A 20,271-nucleotide genomic window follows, 5' to 3' on the forward strand; every position below is an offset into this window, starting at 1 on the left:
CTAGCCAAGCCGTGAGACGAATTCAGGAACCCAACATTTTTTTGCAAACAAAAGAAGCAGTGGGCGCAACTCACATCCAAGAAGCGCTTCTCCAGCGTCAGCTTGATGTTGCTCTCGATGCTGGTCCTCTTTTTGCGCTTGCGGCCGTAACCTTCCATCAGCGGCGGCAGCGACGTGCTGCTGCTCAGGCAGTCCGAAGGGGAGTTTTCTGCAAGCACAAAAAAGGGTGTCACTCCAAAAGTACATACATGTATCAATGTCGTTTTTTTTAAAGAAAAAAGCCTTACTATACTATGTCGTTTTTTAAGAAAAAGCCCTACTATACTATGTCGCTTTTTAAGAAAAAAAGCCTTACTATACTATGTCCTATTTTTAAGAAAAAAAGCCTTACTATACTATGTCGTTTTTTAGGAATAAAAGCCTTACTATACTATGTCATTTTTAAAGAAAAAAGCCTTACTATACTATGTCGTTTTTAAAGAAAAAAGCCTTACTATACTATGTCCTTTTTTAAGAATAAACGCCTTACTATACTATGTCCTATTTTTAAGAAAAAAAACCTTACTATACTATGTCATTTTCCTAAGAAAAAGGCCTTACTATACTATGTCGTTTTTTAAGAAAAAGCCCTACTATACTATGTCGCTTTTTAAGAAAAAAAGCCTTACTATACTATGTCCTATTTTTATGAAAAAAAGCCTTACTATACTATGTCGTTTTTTAAGAATAAAAGCCTTACTATACTATGTTGTTTTTTAAGAAAAAAAAGCCTTACTATACTATGTCGTTTTCTTAAGGAAAAAGCCTTACTATACTATGTCCTATTTTTAAGAAAAAAAGCCTTACTATACTATGTCGTTTTTTAAGAATAAAAGCCTTACTATACTATGTCATTTTCCTAAGAAAAAGGCCTTACTATACTATGTCGTTTTTTAAAGAAAAAAGCCTTACTATACTATGTCGTTTTGAAGAAAAAAAGGCCTTACTATACTATGTCCTTTTTTAAGAATAAACGCCTTACTATACTATGTCGTTTTTTTACGAAAAAAGCCTTACTATACTATGTCGTTTTGAAGAAAAAAAGGCCTTACTATACTATGTCGTTTTTAAAGAAAAAAAGCCTTACTATACATTGTCGTTTTTTAAGAATAAAAGCCTTACTATACCATGTCGTTTTTTTACGAAAAAAGCCTTACTATACTATGTCGTTTTTAAGAAAAAAGCCTTACTATACTATGTTGTTTTTTAAGAATAAAAGCCTTACTATACTATGTCGTTTTTTTACGTAAAAAAGCCTTACTATACTATGTCGTTTTTTAAGAAAAAGCCCTACTATACTATGTCACTTTTTAAGAAAAAAAGCCTTTCTATACTATGTCCTATTTTTAAGAAAAAAAGCCTTACTATACTATGTCGTTTTTTAAGAAAAAAAGCCTTACTATACTATGTCATTTTCCTAAGAAAAAGGCCTTACTATACTATGTCGTTTTTTTTACGAAAAAAGCCTTACTATACTATGTCGTTTTAAAGAAAAAAGCCTTACTATACTATGTCGTTTTTTAAGAAAAAAAGCCTTACTATACTATGTCATTTTTTACGAAAAAAGCCTTACTATACTATGTCGTTTTTTAAGAATAAAAGCCTTACTATACTATGTCGTTTTTTAAGAAAAAAAGCCTTACTATACTATGTCGTTATTTAAGAAAAAAAGCCTTACTATACTATGTCGTTTTTTAAGAATAAAAGCCTTACTATACTATGTCGTTTTTTAAGAAAAAAAGCCTTACTATACTATGTCGTTTAAGAAAAAAAGCCTTACTATACTATGTCGTTTTTTAAGAAAAAAAGCCTTACTATACTATGTCGTTTTCTTAAGAAAAAAGCCTTACTATACTATGTCCTTTTTTAAGAATAAACGCCTTACTATACTATGTCCTATTTTTAAGAAAAAAAGCCTTACTATACTATGTCATTTTCCTAAGAAAAAGGCCTTACTATACTATGTCGTTTTTTAAGAAAAAGCCCTACTATACTATGTCGCTTTTTAAGAAAAAAAGCCTTACTATACTATGTCCTATTTTTAAGAAAAAAAGCCTTACAATACTATGTCGTTTTTTAAGAATAAAAGCCTTACTATACTATGTCATTTTTAAGAAAAAAAAGCCTTACTATACTATGTCGTTTTGAAGAAAAAAAGGCCTTACTATACTATGTCCTTTTTTAAGAATAAACGCCTTACTATACTATGTCGTTTTTTTAAGAAAAAAGCCTTGCTATACTATGTCGTTTTAAAGAAAAAAGCCTTACTATACTATGTCGTTTTTTAAGAAAAAAAGCCTTACTATACTATGTCGTTTTTTAAGAATAAAAGCCTTACTATACTATGTCGTTTTTTAAGAAAAAAAGCCTTACTATACTATGTCGTTTTCTTAAGAAAAAAGCCTTACTATACTATGTCAATTTTTTTAAGAAAAAAAGCCTTACTATACTATGTCGTTTTTTAAGAAAAAAAGCCTTACTATACTATGTCGTTTTTTTACGAAATAAGCCTTACTATACTATGTCGTTTTTTAAGAAAAAAAGCCTTACTATACTATGTCGTTTTTTAAGAAAAAAAGCCTTACTATACTATGTCGTTTTTTAAGAAAAAAAGCCTTACTATACTATGTCGTTTTTTAAGAAAAAAAGCCTTACTATACTATGTCAATTTTTTTAAGAAAAAAAGCCTTACTATACTATGTCGTTTTTTAAGAAAAAAAGCCTTACTATACTATGTCATTTTCCTAAGAAAAAGGCCTTACTATACTATGTCGTTTTTTTACGAAATAAGCCTTACTATACTATGTCGTTTTTTAAGAAAAAAAGCCTTACTATACTATGTCGTTTTTAAAGAAAAAAGCCTTACTATACTATGTCCTTTTTTAAGAATAAACGCCTTACTATACTATGTCGTTTTTTAAGAAAAAAAGCCTTACTATACTATGTCGTTTTTTAAGAAAAAAAGCCTTACTATACTATGTCGTTTTTAAGAAAAAAAGCCTTACTATACTATGTCGTTTTTTAAGAAAAAAAGCCTCACTATACTATGTCGTTTTCTTAAGAAAAAAGCCTTACTATACTATGTCGTTTTTTAAGAAAAAAAGCCTTACTATACTATGTCATTTTTTAAGAAAAAAAGCCTTACTATACTATGTCGTTTTTTAAGAAAAAAAGCCTTACCATACTATGTCGTTTTCTTAAGAAAAAAGCCTTACTATACTATGTCGTTTTTTAAGAAAAAAAGCCTTACTATACTATGTCGTTTTTTAAGAAAAAAAGCCTTACTATACTATGTCATTTTTTACGAAAAAAGCCTTACTATACTATGTCGTTTTTTAAGAATAAAAGCCTTACTATACTATGTCGTTTTTTAAGAAAAAAAGCCTTACTACACTATGTCGTTTTTTAAGAAAAAAAGCCTTACTATACTATGTCGTTTTTTAAGAAAAAAAGCCTTACTATACTATGTCGTTTTTTAAGAAAAAAAGCCTTACTATACTATGTCGTTTTTTAAGAAAAAAGCCTTACTATACTATGTCAATTTTTTTAAGAAAAAAAGCCTTACTATACTATGTCGTTTTTTAAGAAAAAAAGCCTTACTATACTATGTCATTTTCCTAAGAAAAAGGCCTTACTATACTATGTCGTTTTTTTACGAAATAAGCCTTACTATACTATGTCGTTTTTTAAGAAAAAAAGCCTTACTATACTATGTCGTTTTTAAAGAAAAAAGCATTACTATACTATGTCCTTTTTTAAGAATAAACGCCTTACTATACTATGTCGTTTTTTAAGAAAAAAAGCCTTACTATACTATGTCGTTTTTTAAGAATAAAAGCCTTACTATACTATGTCGTTTTTTAAGAAAAAAAGCCTTACTATACTATGTCGTTTTTTAAGAAAAAAAGCCTTACTATACTATGTCGTTTTTTAAGAAAAAAAGCCTTACTATACTATGTCGTTTTTTAAGAAAAAAAGCCTTACTATACTATGTCGTTTTCTTAAGAAAAAAGCCTTACTATACTATGTCGTTTTTTAAGAAAAAAAGCCTTACTATACTATGTCGTTTTTTAAGAAAAAAAGCCTTACTATACTATGTCGTTTTTTAAGAAAAAAAGCCTTACCATACTATGTCGTTTTCTTAAGAAAAAAGCCTTACTATACTATGTCGTTTTTTAAGAAAAAAAGCCTTACTATACTATGTCGTTTTTTAAGAAAAAAAGCCTTACTATACTATGTCATTTTTTACGAAAAAAGCCTTACTATACTATGTCGTTTTTTAAGAATAAAAGCCTTACTATACTATGTCGTTTTTTAAGAAAAAAAGCCTTACTATACTATGTCGTTTTTTTAAGAAAAAAAGCCTTACTATACTATGTCGTTTTTTAAGAAAAAAAGCCTTACTATACTATGTCGTTTTCTTAAGAAAAAAGCCTTACTATACTATGTCGTTTTTTAAGAAAAAAAGCCTTACTATACTATGTCGTTTTTTAAGAAAAAAAGCCTTACTATACTATGTCGTTTTTTAAGAAAAAAAGCCTTACTATACTATGTCGTTTTTTAAGAAAAAAAGCCTTACTATACTATGTCGTTTTTTAAGAAAAAAAGCCTTACTATACTATGTCGTTTTCTTAAGAAAAAAGCCTTACTATACTATGTCGTTTTCTTAAGAAAAAAAGCCTTACTATACTATGTCGTTTTTTAAGAAAAAAAGCCTTACTATACTATGTCGTTTTTTAAGAAAAAAAGCCTTACTATACTATGTCGTTTTTTAAGAAAAAAAGCCTTACTATACTATGTCGTTTTTTAAGAAAAAAAGCCTTACTATACTATGTCGTTTTTTAAGAATAAAAGCCTTACTATACTATGTCGTTTTTTAAGAAAAAAAGCCTTACTATACTATGTCGTTTTTTAAGAAAAAAAGCCTTACTATACTATGTCGTTTTTTAAGAAAAAAAGCCTTACTATACTATGTCGTTTTCTTAAGAAAAAAGCCTTACTATACTATGTCGTTTTTTAAGAAAAAAAGCCTTACTATACTATGTCGTTTTTTAAGAATAAAAGCCTTACTATACTATGTAATTTTTAAAGAAAAAAGCCTTACTATACTATGTCATTTTTAAGAAAAAAAGCCTTACTATACTATGTCATTTTCCTAAGAAAAAGGCCTTACTATACTATGTCGTTTTTTAAGAAAAAAAGCCTTACTATACCATGTCGTTTTTTAAGAAAAAAAGCCTTATTATACTATGTCGTTTTTTAAGAAAAAAAGCCTTACTATACTATGTCGTTTTTTTACGAAAAAAGCCTTACTATACTATGTCGTTTTTTAAGAAAAAAAGCCTTACTATACTATGTCATTTTTTACGAAAAAAGCCTTACTATACGATGAATTTTTAAGAAAAAAAGCCTTACTATACTATGTCGTTTTTTAAGAAAAAAAGCCTTACTATACTATGTCGTTTTTTAAGAAAAAAAGCCTTACTATACTATGTCGTTTTTTAAGAAAAAAAGCCTTACTATACTATGTCGTTTTCTTAAGAAAAAAGCCTTACTATACTATGTCGTTTTTTAAGAAAAAAAGCCTTACTATACTATGTCGTTTTTTAAGAAAAAAAGCCTTACTATACTATGTCGTTTTTTAAGAAAAAAAGCCTTACCATACTATGTCGTTTTCTTAAGAAAAAAGCCTTACTATACTATGTCGTTTTTTAAGAAAAAAAGCCTTACTATACTATGTCGTTTTTTAAGAAAAAAAGCCTTACTATACTATGTCATTTTTTATGAAAAAAGCCTTACTATACTATGTCGTTTTTTAAGAATAAAAGCCTTACTATACTATGTCGTTTTTTAAGAATAAAAGCCTTACTATACTGTCGTTTTTTAAGAAAAAAAGCCTTACTATACTATGTCGTTTTTTTAAGAAAAAAAGCCTTACTATACTATTTCGTTTTTTAAGAAAAAAAGCCTTACTATACTATGTCGTTTTCTTAAGAAAAAAGCCTTACTATACTATGTCGTTTTTTTAAGAAAAAAAGCCTTACTATACTATGTCGTTTTTTAAGAAAAAAAGCCTTACTATACTATGTCGTTTTCTTAAGAAAAAAGCCTTACTATACTATGTCGTTTTCTTAAGAAAAAAGCCTTACTATACTATGTCGTTTTTTAAGAAAAAAAGCCTTACTATACTATGTCGTTTTTTAAGAATAAAAGCCTTACTATACTATGTCGTTTAAGAAAAAAAGCCTTACTATACTATGTCGTTTTTTAAGAAAAAAAGCCTTACTATACTATGTCGTTTTTTAAGAAAAAAAGCCTTACTATACAATGTCGTTTTTTAAGAAAAAAAGCCTTACTATACTATGTCGTTTTTTAAGAAAAAAAGCCTTACTATACTATGTCGTTTTTTAAGAAAAAAAGCCTTACTATACTATGTCGTTTTTTTAAGAAAAAAAGCCTTACTATACTATGTCGTTTTTTAAGAAAAAAAGCCTTACTATACTATGTCGTTTTCTTAAGAAAAAAGCCTTACTATACTATGTCGTTTTTTAAGAAAAAAAGCCTTACTATACTATGTCGTTTTTTAAGAAAAAAAGCCTTACTATACTATGTCGTTTTTTAAGAAAAAAAGCCTTACTATACTATGTCGTTTTTTAAGAATAAAAGCCTTACTATACTATGTCGTTTTTTAAGAAAAAAAGCCTTACTATACTATGTCGTTTTTTAAGAAAAAAAGCCTTACTATACTATGTCGTTTTCTTAAGAAAAAAAGCCTTACTATACTATGTCGTTTTCTTAAGAAAAAAGCCTTACTATACTATGTCGTTTTTTAAGAAAAAAAGCCTTACTATACTATGTCGTTTTTTAAGAAAAAAAGCCTTACTATACTATGTCATTTTCCTAAGAAAAAGGCCTTACTATACTATGTCGTTTTTTAAGAAAAAAAGCCTTACTATACCATGTCGTTTTTTAAGAAAAAAAGCCTTATTATACTATGTCGTTTTTTAAGAAAAAAAGCCTTACTATACTATGTCGTTTTTTAAGAAAAAAAGCCTTACTATACTATGTCGTTTTCTTAAGAAAAAAGCCTTACTATACTATGTCGTTTTTTAAGAAAAAAAGCCTTACTATACTATGTCGTTTTTTAAGAAAAAAAGCCTTACTATACTATGTCATTTTCCTAAGAAAAAGGCCTTACTATACTATGTCGTTTTTTAAGAAAAAAAGCCTTACTATACTATGTCGTTTTTTAAGAAAAAAAGCCTTACTATACTATGTCGTTTTTTAAGAGAAAAAGCCTTACTATACTATGTCGTTTTTTAAGAAAAAAAGCCTTACTATACATTGGCGTTTTTTAAGAATAAAAGCCTTACTATACTATGTCGTTTTTTTACGAAAAAAGCCTTACTATACTATGTCGTTTTAAAGACAAAAGCCTTACTATACTATGTCGTTTTTTAAGAAAAAAAGCCTTACTATACTATGTCATTTTTTACGAAAAAAGCCTTACTATACTATGTCGTTTTTTAAGAAAAAAAGCCTTACTATACTATGTCGTTTTTTAAGAAAAAAAGCCTTACTATACTATGTCGTTTTTTAAGAAAAAAAGCCTTACTATACTATGTCGTTTTTTAAGAAAAAAAGCCTTACTATACTATGTCGTTTTCTTAAGAAAAAAGCCTTACTATACTATGTCGTTTTTTAAGAAAAAAAGCCTTACTATACTATGTCGTTTTTTAAGAAAAAAAGCCTTACTATACTATGTCGTTTTTTAAGAAAAAAAGCCTTACTATACTATGTCGTTTTTTAAGAAAAAAAGCCTTACTATACTATGTCGTTTTTTAAGAGAAAAAGCCTTACTATACTATGTCGTTTTTTAAGAATAAAAGCCTTACTATACTATGTCGTTTTTTAAGAAAAAAAGCCTTACTATACTATGTCGTTTTTTAAGAAAAAAAGCCTTACTATACTATGTCGTTTTCTTAAGAAAAAAAGCCTTACTATACTATGTCGCTTTTTAAAGAAAAAAAGCCTTACTATACTATGTCGTTTTCTTAAGAAAAAAGCCTTACTATACTATGTCGTTTTTTAAGAAAAAAAGCCTTACTATACTATGTCGTTTTTTAAGAAAAAAAGCCTTACTATACTATGTCATTTTCCTAAGAAAAAGGCCTTACTATACTATGTCGTTTTTTAAGAAAAAAAGCCTTACTATACCATGTCGTTTTTTAAGAAAAAAAGCCTTATTATACTATGTCGTTTTTTAAGAAAAAAAGCCTTACTATACTATGTCGTTTTTTAAGAAAAAAAGCCTTACTATACTATGTCGTTTTCTTAAGAAAAAAGCCTTACTATACTATGTCGTTTTTTAAGAAAAAAAGCCTTACTATACTATGTCGTTTTTTAAGAAAAAAAGCCTTACTATACTATGTCATTTTCCTAAGAAAAAGGCCTTACTATACTATGTCGTTTTTTAAGAAAAAAAGCCTTACTATACCATGTCGTTTTTTAAGAGAAAAAGCCTTACTATACTATGTCGTTTTTTAAGAAAAAAAGCCTTACTATACATTGGCGTTTTTTAAGAATAAAAGCCTTACTATACTATGTCGTTTTTTTACGAAAAAAGCCTTACTATACTATGTCGTTTTAAAGACAAAAGCCTTACTATACTATGTCGTTTTTTAAGAAAAAAAGCCTTACTATACTATGTCATTTTTTACGAAAAAAGCCTTACTATACTATGTCGTTTTTTAAGAAAAAAAGCCTTACTATACTATGTCGTTTTTTAAGAAAAAAAGCCTTACTATACTATGTCGTTTTTTAAGAAAAAAAGCCTTACTATACTATGTCGTTTTTTAAGAAAAAAAGCCTTACTATACTATGTCGTTTTCTTAAGAAAAAAGCCTTACTATACTATGTCGTTTTTTAAGAAAAAAAGCCTTACTATACTATGTCGTTTTTTAAGAAAAAAAGCCTTACTATACTATGTCGTTTTTTAAGAAAAAAAGCCTTACCATACTATGTCGTTTTCTTAAGAAAAAAGCCTTACTATACTATGTCGTTTTTTAAGAAAAAAAGCCTTACTATACTATGTCGTTTTTTAAGAAAAAAAGCCTTACTATACTATGTCATTTTTTACGAAAAAAGCCTTACTATACTATGTCGTTTTTTAAGAATAAAAGCCTTACTATACTATGTCGTTTTAAAGAAAAAAAAGCCTTACTATACTATGTCGATTTTAAGAATAAAAGCCTTACTATACTATGTCGTTTTTTAAGAGAAAAAGCCTTACTATACTATGTCGTTTTTTAAGAAAAAAGCCTTACTATACTATGTCCTTTTTTAAGAATAAACGCCTTACTATACTATGTCGTTTTTTTACGAAAAAAGCCTTACTATACTATGTCGTTTTATAGAAAAAAAGGCCTTACTATACTATGTCGTTTTTTAAGAATAAAAGCCTTACTATACTATGTCGTTTTTAAAGAAAAAAAGCCTTACTATACATTGTCGTTTTTTAAGAATAAAAGCCTTACTATACTATGTCGTTTTTTTACGAAAAAAGCCTTACTATACTATGTCGTTTTTAAGAAAAAAGCCTTACTATACTATGTTGTTTTTAAGAACAAAAAAAGCCTTACTATACTATGTCGTTTTTTAAAGAAAAAAGCCTTACTATACTATGTCGTTTTTAAAGAAAAAAGCCTTACTATACTATGTCGTTTTTTAAAGAAAAAAGCCTTACTATACTATGTCGTTTAAGAAAAAAAGCCTTACTATACTGTCGTTTTAGAAAAAAAAAATCTTGCCATACTTGCATATACATGCATACATACATTTACATATACACATACATATATACATACAAACATACATATACTCACATACATATTCAGTTACACATACAAATACTCACACATATATAAATACACAGACATACTTATACACATACACACAATTACAAACATACACACGTGTACATATATACACATACATACACACATATACACACATAAATACAACCATCCAATAGATCTAAAAACAATGAAATGACCATTTGACTTGGCCACACCGACCTGCGTCCCCCAGCCACTTCTCCAGCAGAGGTTTGAGCTTGCACATGTTCTTGAAGCTCAAGTTGAGCGCCTCGAAGCGAGAGATGGTCGTCTGGCTGAAATCGTTGCCGTACAGCTTGCCCATGGCCAGGCCCACGTCGCCCTGGACCGCCACCCGTCAGAACCCGAGGGTCCCCATCGCCATTAGGCGCCGGCGCTCGCTCACCTGCGTGAAGCCCAATTTGATGCGTCTCTGTTTGAAGGTTTTGGCAAACTGCTCCAGCTCCTCCAGGTCGCTGGGCTCTTCCTGGGCCTGCGGCACGAGGTGTTTGGCCATCTGCAGGTGGGAAATGTCCATCAGGTTGTCCATCGGCGGGCCCGCCAGCCCCGTACGGCTTATTGCCTGCGGTGCAAAATGGAGTGCCGGTAAAAAAAAAAACATAACAGAAATTTGGTCATAAGAACAACCTTTATTTACCTGCGGGGTCAAAGCCAAGCTGTGCTGATGCTGCAGCGAATTCTGCCCGGGAAGCGACATCATGTTCTGTTGGAGAAGAGCTGCGGCGAAAGCCAACACTTGAAATGTGGCGCCAAGTCCAACGCTCCCTTTAAATCGCACAACTCAACCGGCGGTCACCTTGGTGGCCGGGGGGATTCTGGGAGAGCAGGAAGGGGGACGAAGACGACAAATGGGACGGCGGCATCAGGACAAGCGGCTGCATGTTGTGCAGAGACGCCAGGTCCTGAAGGAGCAAAGCACACCAAATGCCATTAATATCTCCCGCAGCTGTGAACATTTCAAATATTTTTGCTCGTTTTACCCCGGTCGGGTGTGCGCCGTGCATGGAAGGGCTGTGCATCATGTGACATGTCTTCAGAGAGGAGCTCAGGTGGGCCGAGTTGCTGATGTCCTCTGTCTTTATCTACATTAACCCAAAAAATAGAGATCGCCAGTGAGTTCAATGACTGTCCTAGTGATGGTAAACCTGTTGTTGTTGTGGGCAAAAAATGCAACAAATCTTGAGTTGACAGATCCGAAATTTGTATAAATGATAAATGAACTAAACAAATAAATGTTTTGACAAATCAACTGAAAGTGTTGATGTGTGTATATCCCCTCGCTCCAGGACCAGTTTGGTGGCTAAACAAGATAGCATGAGTGCTAGACTGCCTCCCCCTAGGCAACTCACTATGCAAATCTATGCACCCCCTTCCCCTGAAAGCCATGGTACCAAAAAAAAAAACAAAGCGGTGGAAGCAAAAAGTCCCGCCTGCCGAAGCAGAGAGAGCAAAAGTGTGTTTGTACAAGAATCCAAATAGCTGCAAACTATTTGAGCCCTGGGAGGAGAGTCATTATTGACAGACGGGGGGTGATGTCGCTAGACTGTCCTCAGGATGTAGGCTGTCCCACATGAACTCTCAGGTGAGGTCGGGCCAACGGAATGGAAGAGTTGGAAGCGGCTTCAATGGCAGTCGAGGACGGCGCAGTGAAATGGGCTTGATTGCAAATAAGCCGCTTAGAGAAGTGATTACGCTTGCAATCCATCCATTTTTTCCAATTAAAATCAATGCAATATAGAAGAATTTAGTCAAGCATGATGACTTCCTGCTTCCTGACTAAGTGTCTTTTAGCCACCCGGGAGCAGTAGAAAACAGACTAACTCTATACATACGTACTATATCATAACTGTTTGACAGCCTTACAATAACCCATGTGACCATTTTTGAAAAACACACACGTATACATACATACACAGATATACACAAATACATACATATGCACATACACATACACAAATATACAGATTCATGCATACATATGCACATACATATACAGATACATACACATGCATATACACATACATAAATACATACACACATGCATACATACACACACCTTATAATCACTATTTTTGTATATTCATTGTGGTATAATAAAGTTAGGAATTAAAAATGTTAAAAGAAAAAAAAGCTCAACATGATAAAAACTAAAGGTTAGAAATACACATTTGAAAAATGCAAAACATTAATTGTACTTACATGTCTCGGGAATCCGATTCCTTTTTGTTCTAGAAGAAAAAAAAAAACAGTCAACATGATATCAATTTCACATTTTTTTGTTTTATTGACGGGAATAGATGTCCAATCCGTCTGGACTGGGACGAGCAATTTCGCACAGTCCAAACGCATTGGAAATTTAGCGCCACTGATCGATGAGCAGTCACACTTAAAATGAATTGGAAGGATATTTTTGTCAATAGACGAATACTATGGGGGCGGAAAAAAACAACAACGTTAGAGTGTAATGGGGGCCAAATCGAATGCATTTAATTTATTAATTTGATGAATAATAATTCATATTAGGTGAACTGGACATCCTACACAAACAGAAATGGACATGTACTCAGCAGTGTGTGAGGTTGCCATGTGTGTGTTTTGTGTTTAAAGGCGTGTCGCTATTTGAATGGCAAATGGGTCTCTGTGCATTAGGTCAGTGTGTGTCTGTGAGAGTGTGTGTGAGAGAGAGAAAGAGAGAGAGTGCAGAGACACACAAACTTCATGGCATGCAAATACTCCAACTAATAACCCCAACACCCCACGAGCTGACCACCTCTCCGCTTTCAAGCATCCCCTCCCCCCAGAGGACCAGCAACCCGGTTTCAGTTCCAGTATGAAAATGACCACGTCATGCAAATGAAGCTGGGAGCATCGCTCACTTGGAAGCCATCCGTACACATGCAACGGTGGGAAAAATATATATGTGAGTGCAGACAAGAACATTGTTTTAAAAAACATTTCCAACAGCATTCACAAAAGGTACCATTTCCGTTTCTTCTGGAAATTCGTAGCTAAGGCGGGCAATTGTAAATCATGGGGCAGCTCATTGAATTAGGTAAATGCAGTTAAGGGAAAACACGCCTACGCTAGAAGGGCTCCACTTATGATCAAATATTTCCCAAAAATGCAAACATTGGGATCAAAGGCGAGAAGCCAATTAGTCTGAAAAGGGAAAATATTTGAAAAACATTCATCAAAAGCAGCCTTGACTCCAGGCGAGGGCTGCCACGCTTTTGCTATTCTTTCATTATACCAAGTGGGAAGAAGGAAAATACATATTTGTTCATCCGAAACAGCTTTTTGGAGGAAAGCGCTCATCTTTCGGCGGCCTTGACGACGATTGACGTCCAATCCAATTTGATTTGGAGAGAAACTGAAACTTTGTTTAAACGGAAAATTGTATTTTGCATTTGGGGTCTCCGTTATCAGGTGAATTTTAAGATTTGTATGAAAACTGGGTTTAGTTAGATTTAAATTAAAAGTAAATTGGGCAAACTCCAATGAATTTACATTAAGATGGTGTTTTTTATTTATTTATAATTTATTTTGAAGGCAAAACTTTTGATCTTTCTTAAAGTATTGACATTTTTCGGATGCTTCAGTTGAACTAATTTGCACTGTTAATTTTTCCCTTATTCAAATCTCTTTTCCAGGAAATTTAGATGACAGAAACCTTAGTGGATTATGACAAAACGTCCAAAAAGATCGAAAAAAATCTGAGAATTGAGGTAGTCTACATAATTCCGATTGGCAAAAATATACGTAGGACATCCATCGCTGTCAATGGCAGCCAGCGGGCGTCTTTCGCGTGTTCGTAAACAGACAGTGAGCCATTGTTAGCAAGGAAGTTCTCCTTTTCTGTTGACAGTTCCCATTTAGTGTTTTGTGTTTTGTCGCGGCGCTGGGACGCAAGGAAGCCAGCATTTCTCAGCAAATATGCCCGAGGGCCATCCTGCTATGGCGGGCCAGCGACCCACCAACTGTCACTCCGCGCACGTGCACGCACGTCCATGCGAAAAATGACTTCCCTATGGCTCAAAAGCAAAAAAAGGCTCGTTAGGAATCTAGAACTAACCTTTTAAAGAAGTTTTATGGATTCTGCATTCGCCGCTAGATTTTGGTTGTTTTGTCCAAATGATCTCATTCCTTTGGAATATGTTAGAATTAAATATATACAATGTTATAATATTTTCTTGCTTTTATGTGTTGCGATCTTGACATTTTGCATTGTTTATGAAAAATGATGTTCTTGTTATCAGTCAATGTATTTGAGATTTTTTCAAAACACTGGAAATTAACAATGTTTTTTTTTGTTTACTAACAATATTAATCATTTTGTAAAAAATAAACATGACAATATCATAAATATATTGTGAAATGATCACTTTTCTCATAAGATTACAAATTCATTCAAAAAGCGTCCTAAGTCTACTGGTGATAAACTCATTTTTGCCACGTGATTGGACGTCTATCATCGTCAATGGCGCGGAAACAGCTATTAAAAGTGAAAACGCCACTAATAAATAAACATGTTAAACAACATGCAAAAACAAGCATTAAAATAAATCAGACTCTAGCAGGCGAGAGCTTCCATTTTAGATGAAACCGGGGGTTTATTCCTCCTAAAAATTAAGAAATAATTGTTGCTCATAAGTTCAAGAGAATCATGTATTACGTTTTTATTTTTTTTTGAATTTGATGATGACCCTTTTGACTCTCAAATGCCATGAATCATGCTAATACTGCAAATAACCTAGTCCTCATCAATCTCATAATTCATCCAAATGAATAACCCGGCGCTAATGAATCACCTGAATCATGCAGATAAACACAAACGAAGCGGTTAGGGTAGAAATTAAAACGCGGTCTCACTTGTCTGCTCCGCCTGCGAGTCCGGCTGCTCCAGAGGGTCGGCGCTCATCTTCCTCACCTGTCATGAAGAAAAAAACAACAACAAAAAACAATTCAGCTAATTTTCCTACACCACTTCACCTCCACTTTATTCTAATGAGCTCTCACCACCACCACCAACGCCACCGCATAATCCGCTCCTTACAATATTCATAGAAGGAAACTCCCAGCCAAGTGCGCTTACGGAAAGTCGCTTTCTGGGGGAGAAACTTACCTGGAGTGGACGTTTTAGGATGCGAGGACGCGGAATGGGCTGCGACCCGCTTGACTTACTTTGGCATTTTGGATAGTGGCGGTAGGCTCACCTGCGCGGCGCTGTACGCCGGCAGCCTCCGAAGCGCATTTGCATAGGTGGCCGTGCGCCCTATCCCGCGCCGCACGCTTTGCATAAAACAACAATGAGGCTGACTGCGAAAGCACGTGCGCGCGGGGGCGCAATGTCTAACTCGTGGATGTGAAGTTGTCAGGAAAAAGGCCGTGACAATCACAAGTTGGAAAAGATCGAAGTCAGTGGCTGCCGTTGACATTTGTTGGACAAAAAATTATCGTTCGCTGAAATATCTTCCACTTAAAATGGATGGGATGTCAATGGCAACCCATGAGTTAAGCAAATACACGTGAAGAAATTGTTGAAACCCTAGAGTCTAGGGCCTAGACTAGGACAGCGCTGAATATTTAAAAAGTGGCCTACCAGGATTTTTCGAAGATTTGGACCATATTAGATGATTTCAGTGTGGATGGTCATCATCTTCCAATTAGGCGCTGTCATCGATATAGATTACCTGAAAAATAAAGATTGAAGAGAAAGAAAAAGACAAATCAGTGCAGTAGTGGTCCGAGTCCAGGATTGGTGAGACAGATCATAATTACTTATATACATACAAGAAAGATAGTTTTGTGGTCCAAGACCAAGCATTGTTTGATATTTCATGGCAATAAAACTTAAGCACTACTTACGTTTCAAGTCTTGCGTCGATCACTCATCCTGACCTGTTGGCTCCTTTTAAACTGATGAATGGGTAACATCATGACGTAAAAATGCCCAACAAATTGACTTAACCCGAGTTTTATTTCTATCGCACTTGAAGAGCAACTGCATAGGTTTTTTCTTTTTCTTTTTTTTACAAAAATTCAATTCCAACAGGAGACATTATAACATGACTAACCTCAATTAAATACAAAAGGAAAATAAAACATTCACCTTAAAATGGAGACCCTAAATGCCAAATACACGTGTCTGAAAATGTTTTCAATCGGAAACATGAAGTGCAACAGAGTTGGCACTCATATCCAATTCCTCTTTTTGGAAAATCTTATTTGTATATGCACATGACATTTTCCTCATGTTTAGTCCCTGATTAGTTTCCTAAATGTTAATGTATTTTTCTGCCATGATTTTGAGGCAAAGTTTCTGGGTTTTTGTCATTGTTTGTAGCTCCTATTAAAAAAATAAATAAATAAACATCTGGTGGGCAAGGTGGGTGGAACGCTTAAGGGTGGTCTTTCATCCAACTCACAGGATGGACTTGACCAGCGCCACTGTGTGGTCCACGCCACATGCGACGTCCGACACGCAACCCGGAACAGTTACCTGAACACAACATAGTAATTCAGGCTTTTTTTTTTGCTCATTTGAAATGAGTTTCCTACTTCAAATAGCAGCCAATGAGTCTAAAAAGACAAAAAAGAGAAAGAGCTTCATTTTATGCCTGCATTTTTTTCTGAAATAATTTAACTTGTATTCATTTATCTTGTACTTATTTATTTAAAAATTGGATTTATGGGCCGCTGGTCAATTAAACAAGGATAAATGCATGTTTAACTTGATATGATGGACTATTACCACTTAAATAAATAATTAAAATAATTTTTGGACATTCTCTACATGAAAATATCACTTTTGATTTCCTTACCCGCCACGGGAAAAACTGGTCGTCTCGCTTTCCGATGCCCAAACACCCCCGGATGTTTTTCCCCCAAACAAAGAGCTCGCCACGATCTACAACCAAAACCAAAAAAAACATAAAGAGGAGTTGATCTCATATCTGGCGTTAAGCGTGGGAGGGGCGTGACTCACCCGTGACGGCGGCGAAATGAGCGAGGCCGCAGCGGATCTTGGTGACGGTGACGGAGGGGTTGAACTCGGATCGTCCAAACAGGGAGAGGGGGATCATCTCGGGGGCGCAGGTGTCAGAAAGCGTGGGACCCTTTCCCAGGATTCCGTAGCCCCAAACAAACACCTCGCCACGCTCTGTAAAAAGAGCCGTGCAAACACGGTTTGGCAAAATTCTCCTAAACACAAACACTCCAAAATGAAAACAAATCAATTTTAGCATCTGGACCGACTGACCATTGAGGACGGCAACCTGAGTCCCTCCGCAGGCTGCCTGTACCACGTTCCCGCAGCCAGGCAGAGGCAGCCGGCGAGGGGAGTTCACCTGGAAAGCAAAACATGAACCACGAGGGGCGAATGGGTTGAACGGTGTCATTCGTTCGCACCTGCGTGGTGTCGGTGACGGAGGCCAGCTGACGGTATTCCGAGTTCCCCCAGCCGTACAGCTGTCCGTCGGCGGACACCGCCAGGCTGCAGTCCCCGTACGTGCTGAGCTGGCGAACCTTCACGCCCGACAGCTCCCCCAGCACCCGGGTGGGGCTGGGGCAGGCGCCGTGGTGCCCCAAACCTGCCAGCGGCAAATGGTCTTGGATGGAGGCGGCGGACGATAACGCACGTAGGACCGACGACTTACCCGTCTGTCCATCGGCGCCCCACCCGCAGGCGTAGACTTGCCCCGCGTCGGTCAGGAAGAGGCTGTGGTCTTGCCCGCAAGCCACCTGCACCACGCGGCCCTCCATGCCCTCCATTTTGTGAATTGTGTGACTGCCGCTGTGGAAAAAGAAAACTTTTTCACGACTAGCACAGATATACGTGTATGGTATTTGCTAGTACAGTCTTCCCTCGATTATCGCGACTCCACTTATAGCGAATACACTTCTTTGCCATTATTTTCTGCTATCAATTATTGAAAAAAAAAACTTTTTTTAAGTTCATGAACATGTGAAAATCCACGCTGAGCGGAAGCCACTCTTGCTACTAGAACTCAGCACTGAAGAAAAAAAATTAAAAAATAAATTAAAAAAAAAAGTACAATATTTCCATATTTTCTTGTTTGCCAAATGCCAATCAATCCACTTTACTGGGGGGGTGAAAAAATGTTACCAGTCAAAATAGTTTGGAAGCCCAGCTCTGTTAATGCCAGTGTTATCAAGATACATATATTTTTGTACATGTTGCAGGCCCACTGTGAAAGACAACGCACCTGTACACTTCATCCTCCACGATGCGTCGTCCGCACTGGCCGTAAGCGTTGTTGCCCATGCTGAACACTGCGAGAGACATTTATGATATCTAAATGCTTTCAAAGTCCTCCCTGACTCACCTTAAGCAAGAGCCTCACTGCTTTTGAAGGAGGAGTAACATGATGTACGAGCATATGAACTGACCTCCTTCGCCATCAGTGAGCACGAGTGCGTGCGCTCGCCCGCACGCCACTTCCACGATGCGTGTTTTCTGCGGTTCTCGCAGAGGCAGCTGAACGGGCGAAGGCTCCAGCACGTAATCATAACTATGAACTGAAAGCACAACATGGATGGCGCTGTCAATCATTAGCACAAAAACAAAAAAAGAGATTAGCTGTGTGAGAGTAATGCATGCAAGACAATTGGGAATAGCAACGCCTATAATAAACACAGACAACACAATTTGTATCAATTTCAGTATTAATGATATCGCACAGGAGTCTCAAAAGTCAAACGCACTAATCACAAGTATTTTTAGACAATTAGAGATCTTTCCTTTGTGTAAAAATGTATACTCCTGTGCTACACCTGTCCTGCTAATGTTCAAACTGTTAGCATTATTTGATGCATTTAACATTTGTGGCACATCAATTTTATGTCAAATTAGAAATAAAGCGAGAAGATGAAACACACTATTTTCACCAAATAATTAAGAATGTACTATATCGTGCTACATTGATACACAATTTTTTACTACTTACGTCGGCTTCGCTGCGTACGTTGGAACCCGAGCTGCGAGTCCTTGTTGAGGCCGGCGCCCCACAACTTGGTCACATCTTTGGTGGACGAGGCAAGGAGGGTAAAGCCGTACCCGCAGGCGGCGGACGAGATCTGACAAAAGCAAAGTCGTTATTCACTGGACTGCAGCCGGCGTAGGATTCTTTCTTACCTGCTCCGCTGTCTCCAGTCGGTAAGGCGTGAGCTGGTATTTGCGGACCTTCTTCCTGCCGCTGTCAGGAAGCACAAAGCTGGGAATGCCCAACGCTCCCGTGAAGCTGAAGCCCCACACGAACACTTTGTGGCTGGGTTTTCTGTGCCGACCCACATACTGGAAGACCGGACTGCCGCCGTGTTGCTCTCTTGGGTCCCGCGTGGCGCTGAGTGTCGCGTGCCCGCGACAGTGGACTTTGAGTGCGGAGAAGAGGCGATGTCGACTGTGTTGAATAGCCATGAATCTAATAACCCAAATGGAAAGGATTAAATCTTTTGTTGAGGATGATAAGACATCATTTTGTCAATTTAAATGACTTTGTCACTAGTAGACATCCAATCCATTAGAAGTGGGAGGCTTTAACGGTTTGGATGAAAACAAACTCTATTCACTTAATAGATTCAGGCTAGATTTAGAGAAAATACAAATAAGATTTAGTACATATAGTTGAATGCAGCCCGAAGTCGCCCCGACGCAAAATGGCCGACCAGTGACGATGCCCGTCTCCATTGGCTTAAACCACGCCTCAGACTTATCGAGCTATATACCCATGTGATATCTAGACATCTATATTGAAAGATAAACAAGCTCAGGTTTACACAAATGCATACACACTGAAATCAAAACACGGTTGTATCAATTGGATCGTTGGTTTACACAAATGCATACACGCTAATTAAAACACGGTTGTATCAATTGGATCGTTGCTGCTGTGTCGTTTGTAATGAATCAAAAAACTCAGCTAGTCGGCTACGACGTTTGGGTTTATTTTAAACAAAAAGGGTTGACTTTGTAATCAGCCTACCTTTGCGGAATGTAATGCAAGAAGAATAAAACTTATAAAGTTAAATGTCCCAGTGTCATTTTCACGTGTTTTTGGCGTTTCCACCTTGAGGAAATGACATAATTTTACTTCCTGTGTTTTTTCTTCAAATTCTACGTTCGTTTCCGTTTTCCGCGTAGAACACGCGCTCTCTAGCGGGTAAAATGGTAATTACCACTGTCCAATCCCTCCATTATAATACATTGATAAATGACTGTAAATACCATGCTACGTTTTTTCAAAGTATTAGACACTTTGCCCAGTAGTTTTATCTTGATTTTAATGATATTTTTCAGCTAATCCAAATTAAGTATATG

General features: G+C 35.3%; 2 protein-coding genes across 4 annotated transcripts in view; both read right to left on the bottom strand.

The window, feature by feature from the left end:
- Positions 1-15,736, bottom strand: part of pou2f3 (POU class 2 homeobox 3) — a 16,845-nt gene extending 1,109 nt beyond the window's left edge. Inside the window, exons 1-9 of one of the 2 annotated variants that reach the window (XM_077592793.1) lie at positions 15,535-15,736; positions 14,805-14,862; positions 12,135-12,163; positions 10,916-11,017; positions 10,732-10,837; positions 10,573-10,652; positions 10,321-10,497; positions 10,116-10,257; positions 75-208 (exon numbers count right to left, since the gene is read on the bottom strand). In XM_077592793.1, coding sequence (XP_077448919.1) covers positions 75-208; positions 10,116-10,257; positions 10,321-10,497; positions 10,573-10,652; positions 10,732-10,837; positions 10,916-11,017; positions 12,135-12,163; positions 14,805-14,853 — 819 coding nt within the window. In that variant the 5' untranslated portion in view covers positions 14,854-14,862; positions 15,535-15,736. Of the gene's footprint in view, positions 1-74; positions 209-10,115; positions 10,258-10,320; positions 10,498-10,572; positions 10,653-10,731; positions 10,838-10,915; positions 11,018-12,134; positions 12,164-14,804; positions 14,863-15,057; positions 15,117-15,534 lie in introns of those variants that run through there. The other variant, XM_077592794.1, reaches the window with a different exon arrangement.
- Positions 15,737-15,893: 157 nt separating this feature from the next.
- Positions 15,894-20,095, bottom strand: rcc1l (RCC1 like). Of its 2 annotated transcripts, XM_077592791.1 has the most exons (11): positions 19,937-20,095; positions 19,090-19,375; positions 18,902-19,031; positions 18,345-18,473; positions 18,161-18,227; positions 17,591-17,727; positions 17,343-17,524; positions 17,194-17,281; positions 16,921-17,094; positions 16,757-16,842; positions 15,894-16,434 (listed from the first exon to the last, which is right to left on the bottom strand). In XM_077592791.1, exons 2-11 carry the CDS (start codon positions 19,369-19,371, stop codon positions 16,357-16,359), a joined length of 1,353 nt encoding a protein of 450 aa, XP_077448917.1. In that variant the 5' UTR covers positions 19,372-19,375; positions 19,937-20,095; the 3' UTR covers positions 15,894-16,356. The 2 variants fall into 2 exon arrangements, with proteins under 2 accessions (XP_077448917.1, XP_077448916.1); XM_077592790.1 differs by lacking the exon at positions 15,894-16,434 and having other exon boundaries at positions 16,463-16,842.
- Positions 20,096-20,271: the final 176 nt, after the last annotated feature.

This window comes from Stigmatopora argus, chromosome 22 (genome assembly GCF_051989625.1).
Source record: "Stigmatopora argus isolate UIUO_Sarg chromosome 22, RoL_Sarg_1.0, whole genome shotgun sequence".
Taxonomy (NCBI): Eukaryota; Metazoa; Chordata; class Actinopteri; order Syngnathiformes; family Syngnathidae; genus Stigmatopora; species Stigmatopora argus.

What these genes read in the sequence shown, in the direction of transcription:
- rcc1l (XM_077592790.1), bottom strand. Translation starts at nt 19,371, where the DNA reads ATGGCTATTCAACACAGTCGACATCGCCTCTTCTCCGCACTCAAAGTC. An exon ending in GGGCGCCGATGGACAGACGG is followed by an intron (nt 17,525 to 17,590) that starts GTAAGTCGTCGG and finishes TGCCGCTGGCAG; the next exon opens with GTTTGGGGCACCACGGCGCC. An exon ending in TCATTTCGCCGCCGTCACGG is followed by an intron (nt 16,843 to 16,920) that starts GTGAGTCACGCC and finishes TTTTGGTTGTAG; the next exon opens with ATCGTGGCGAGCTCTTTGTT.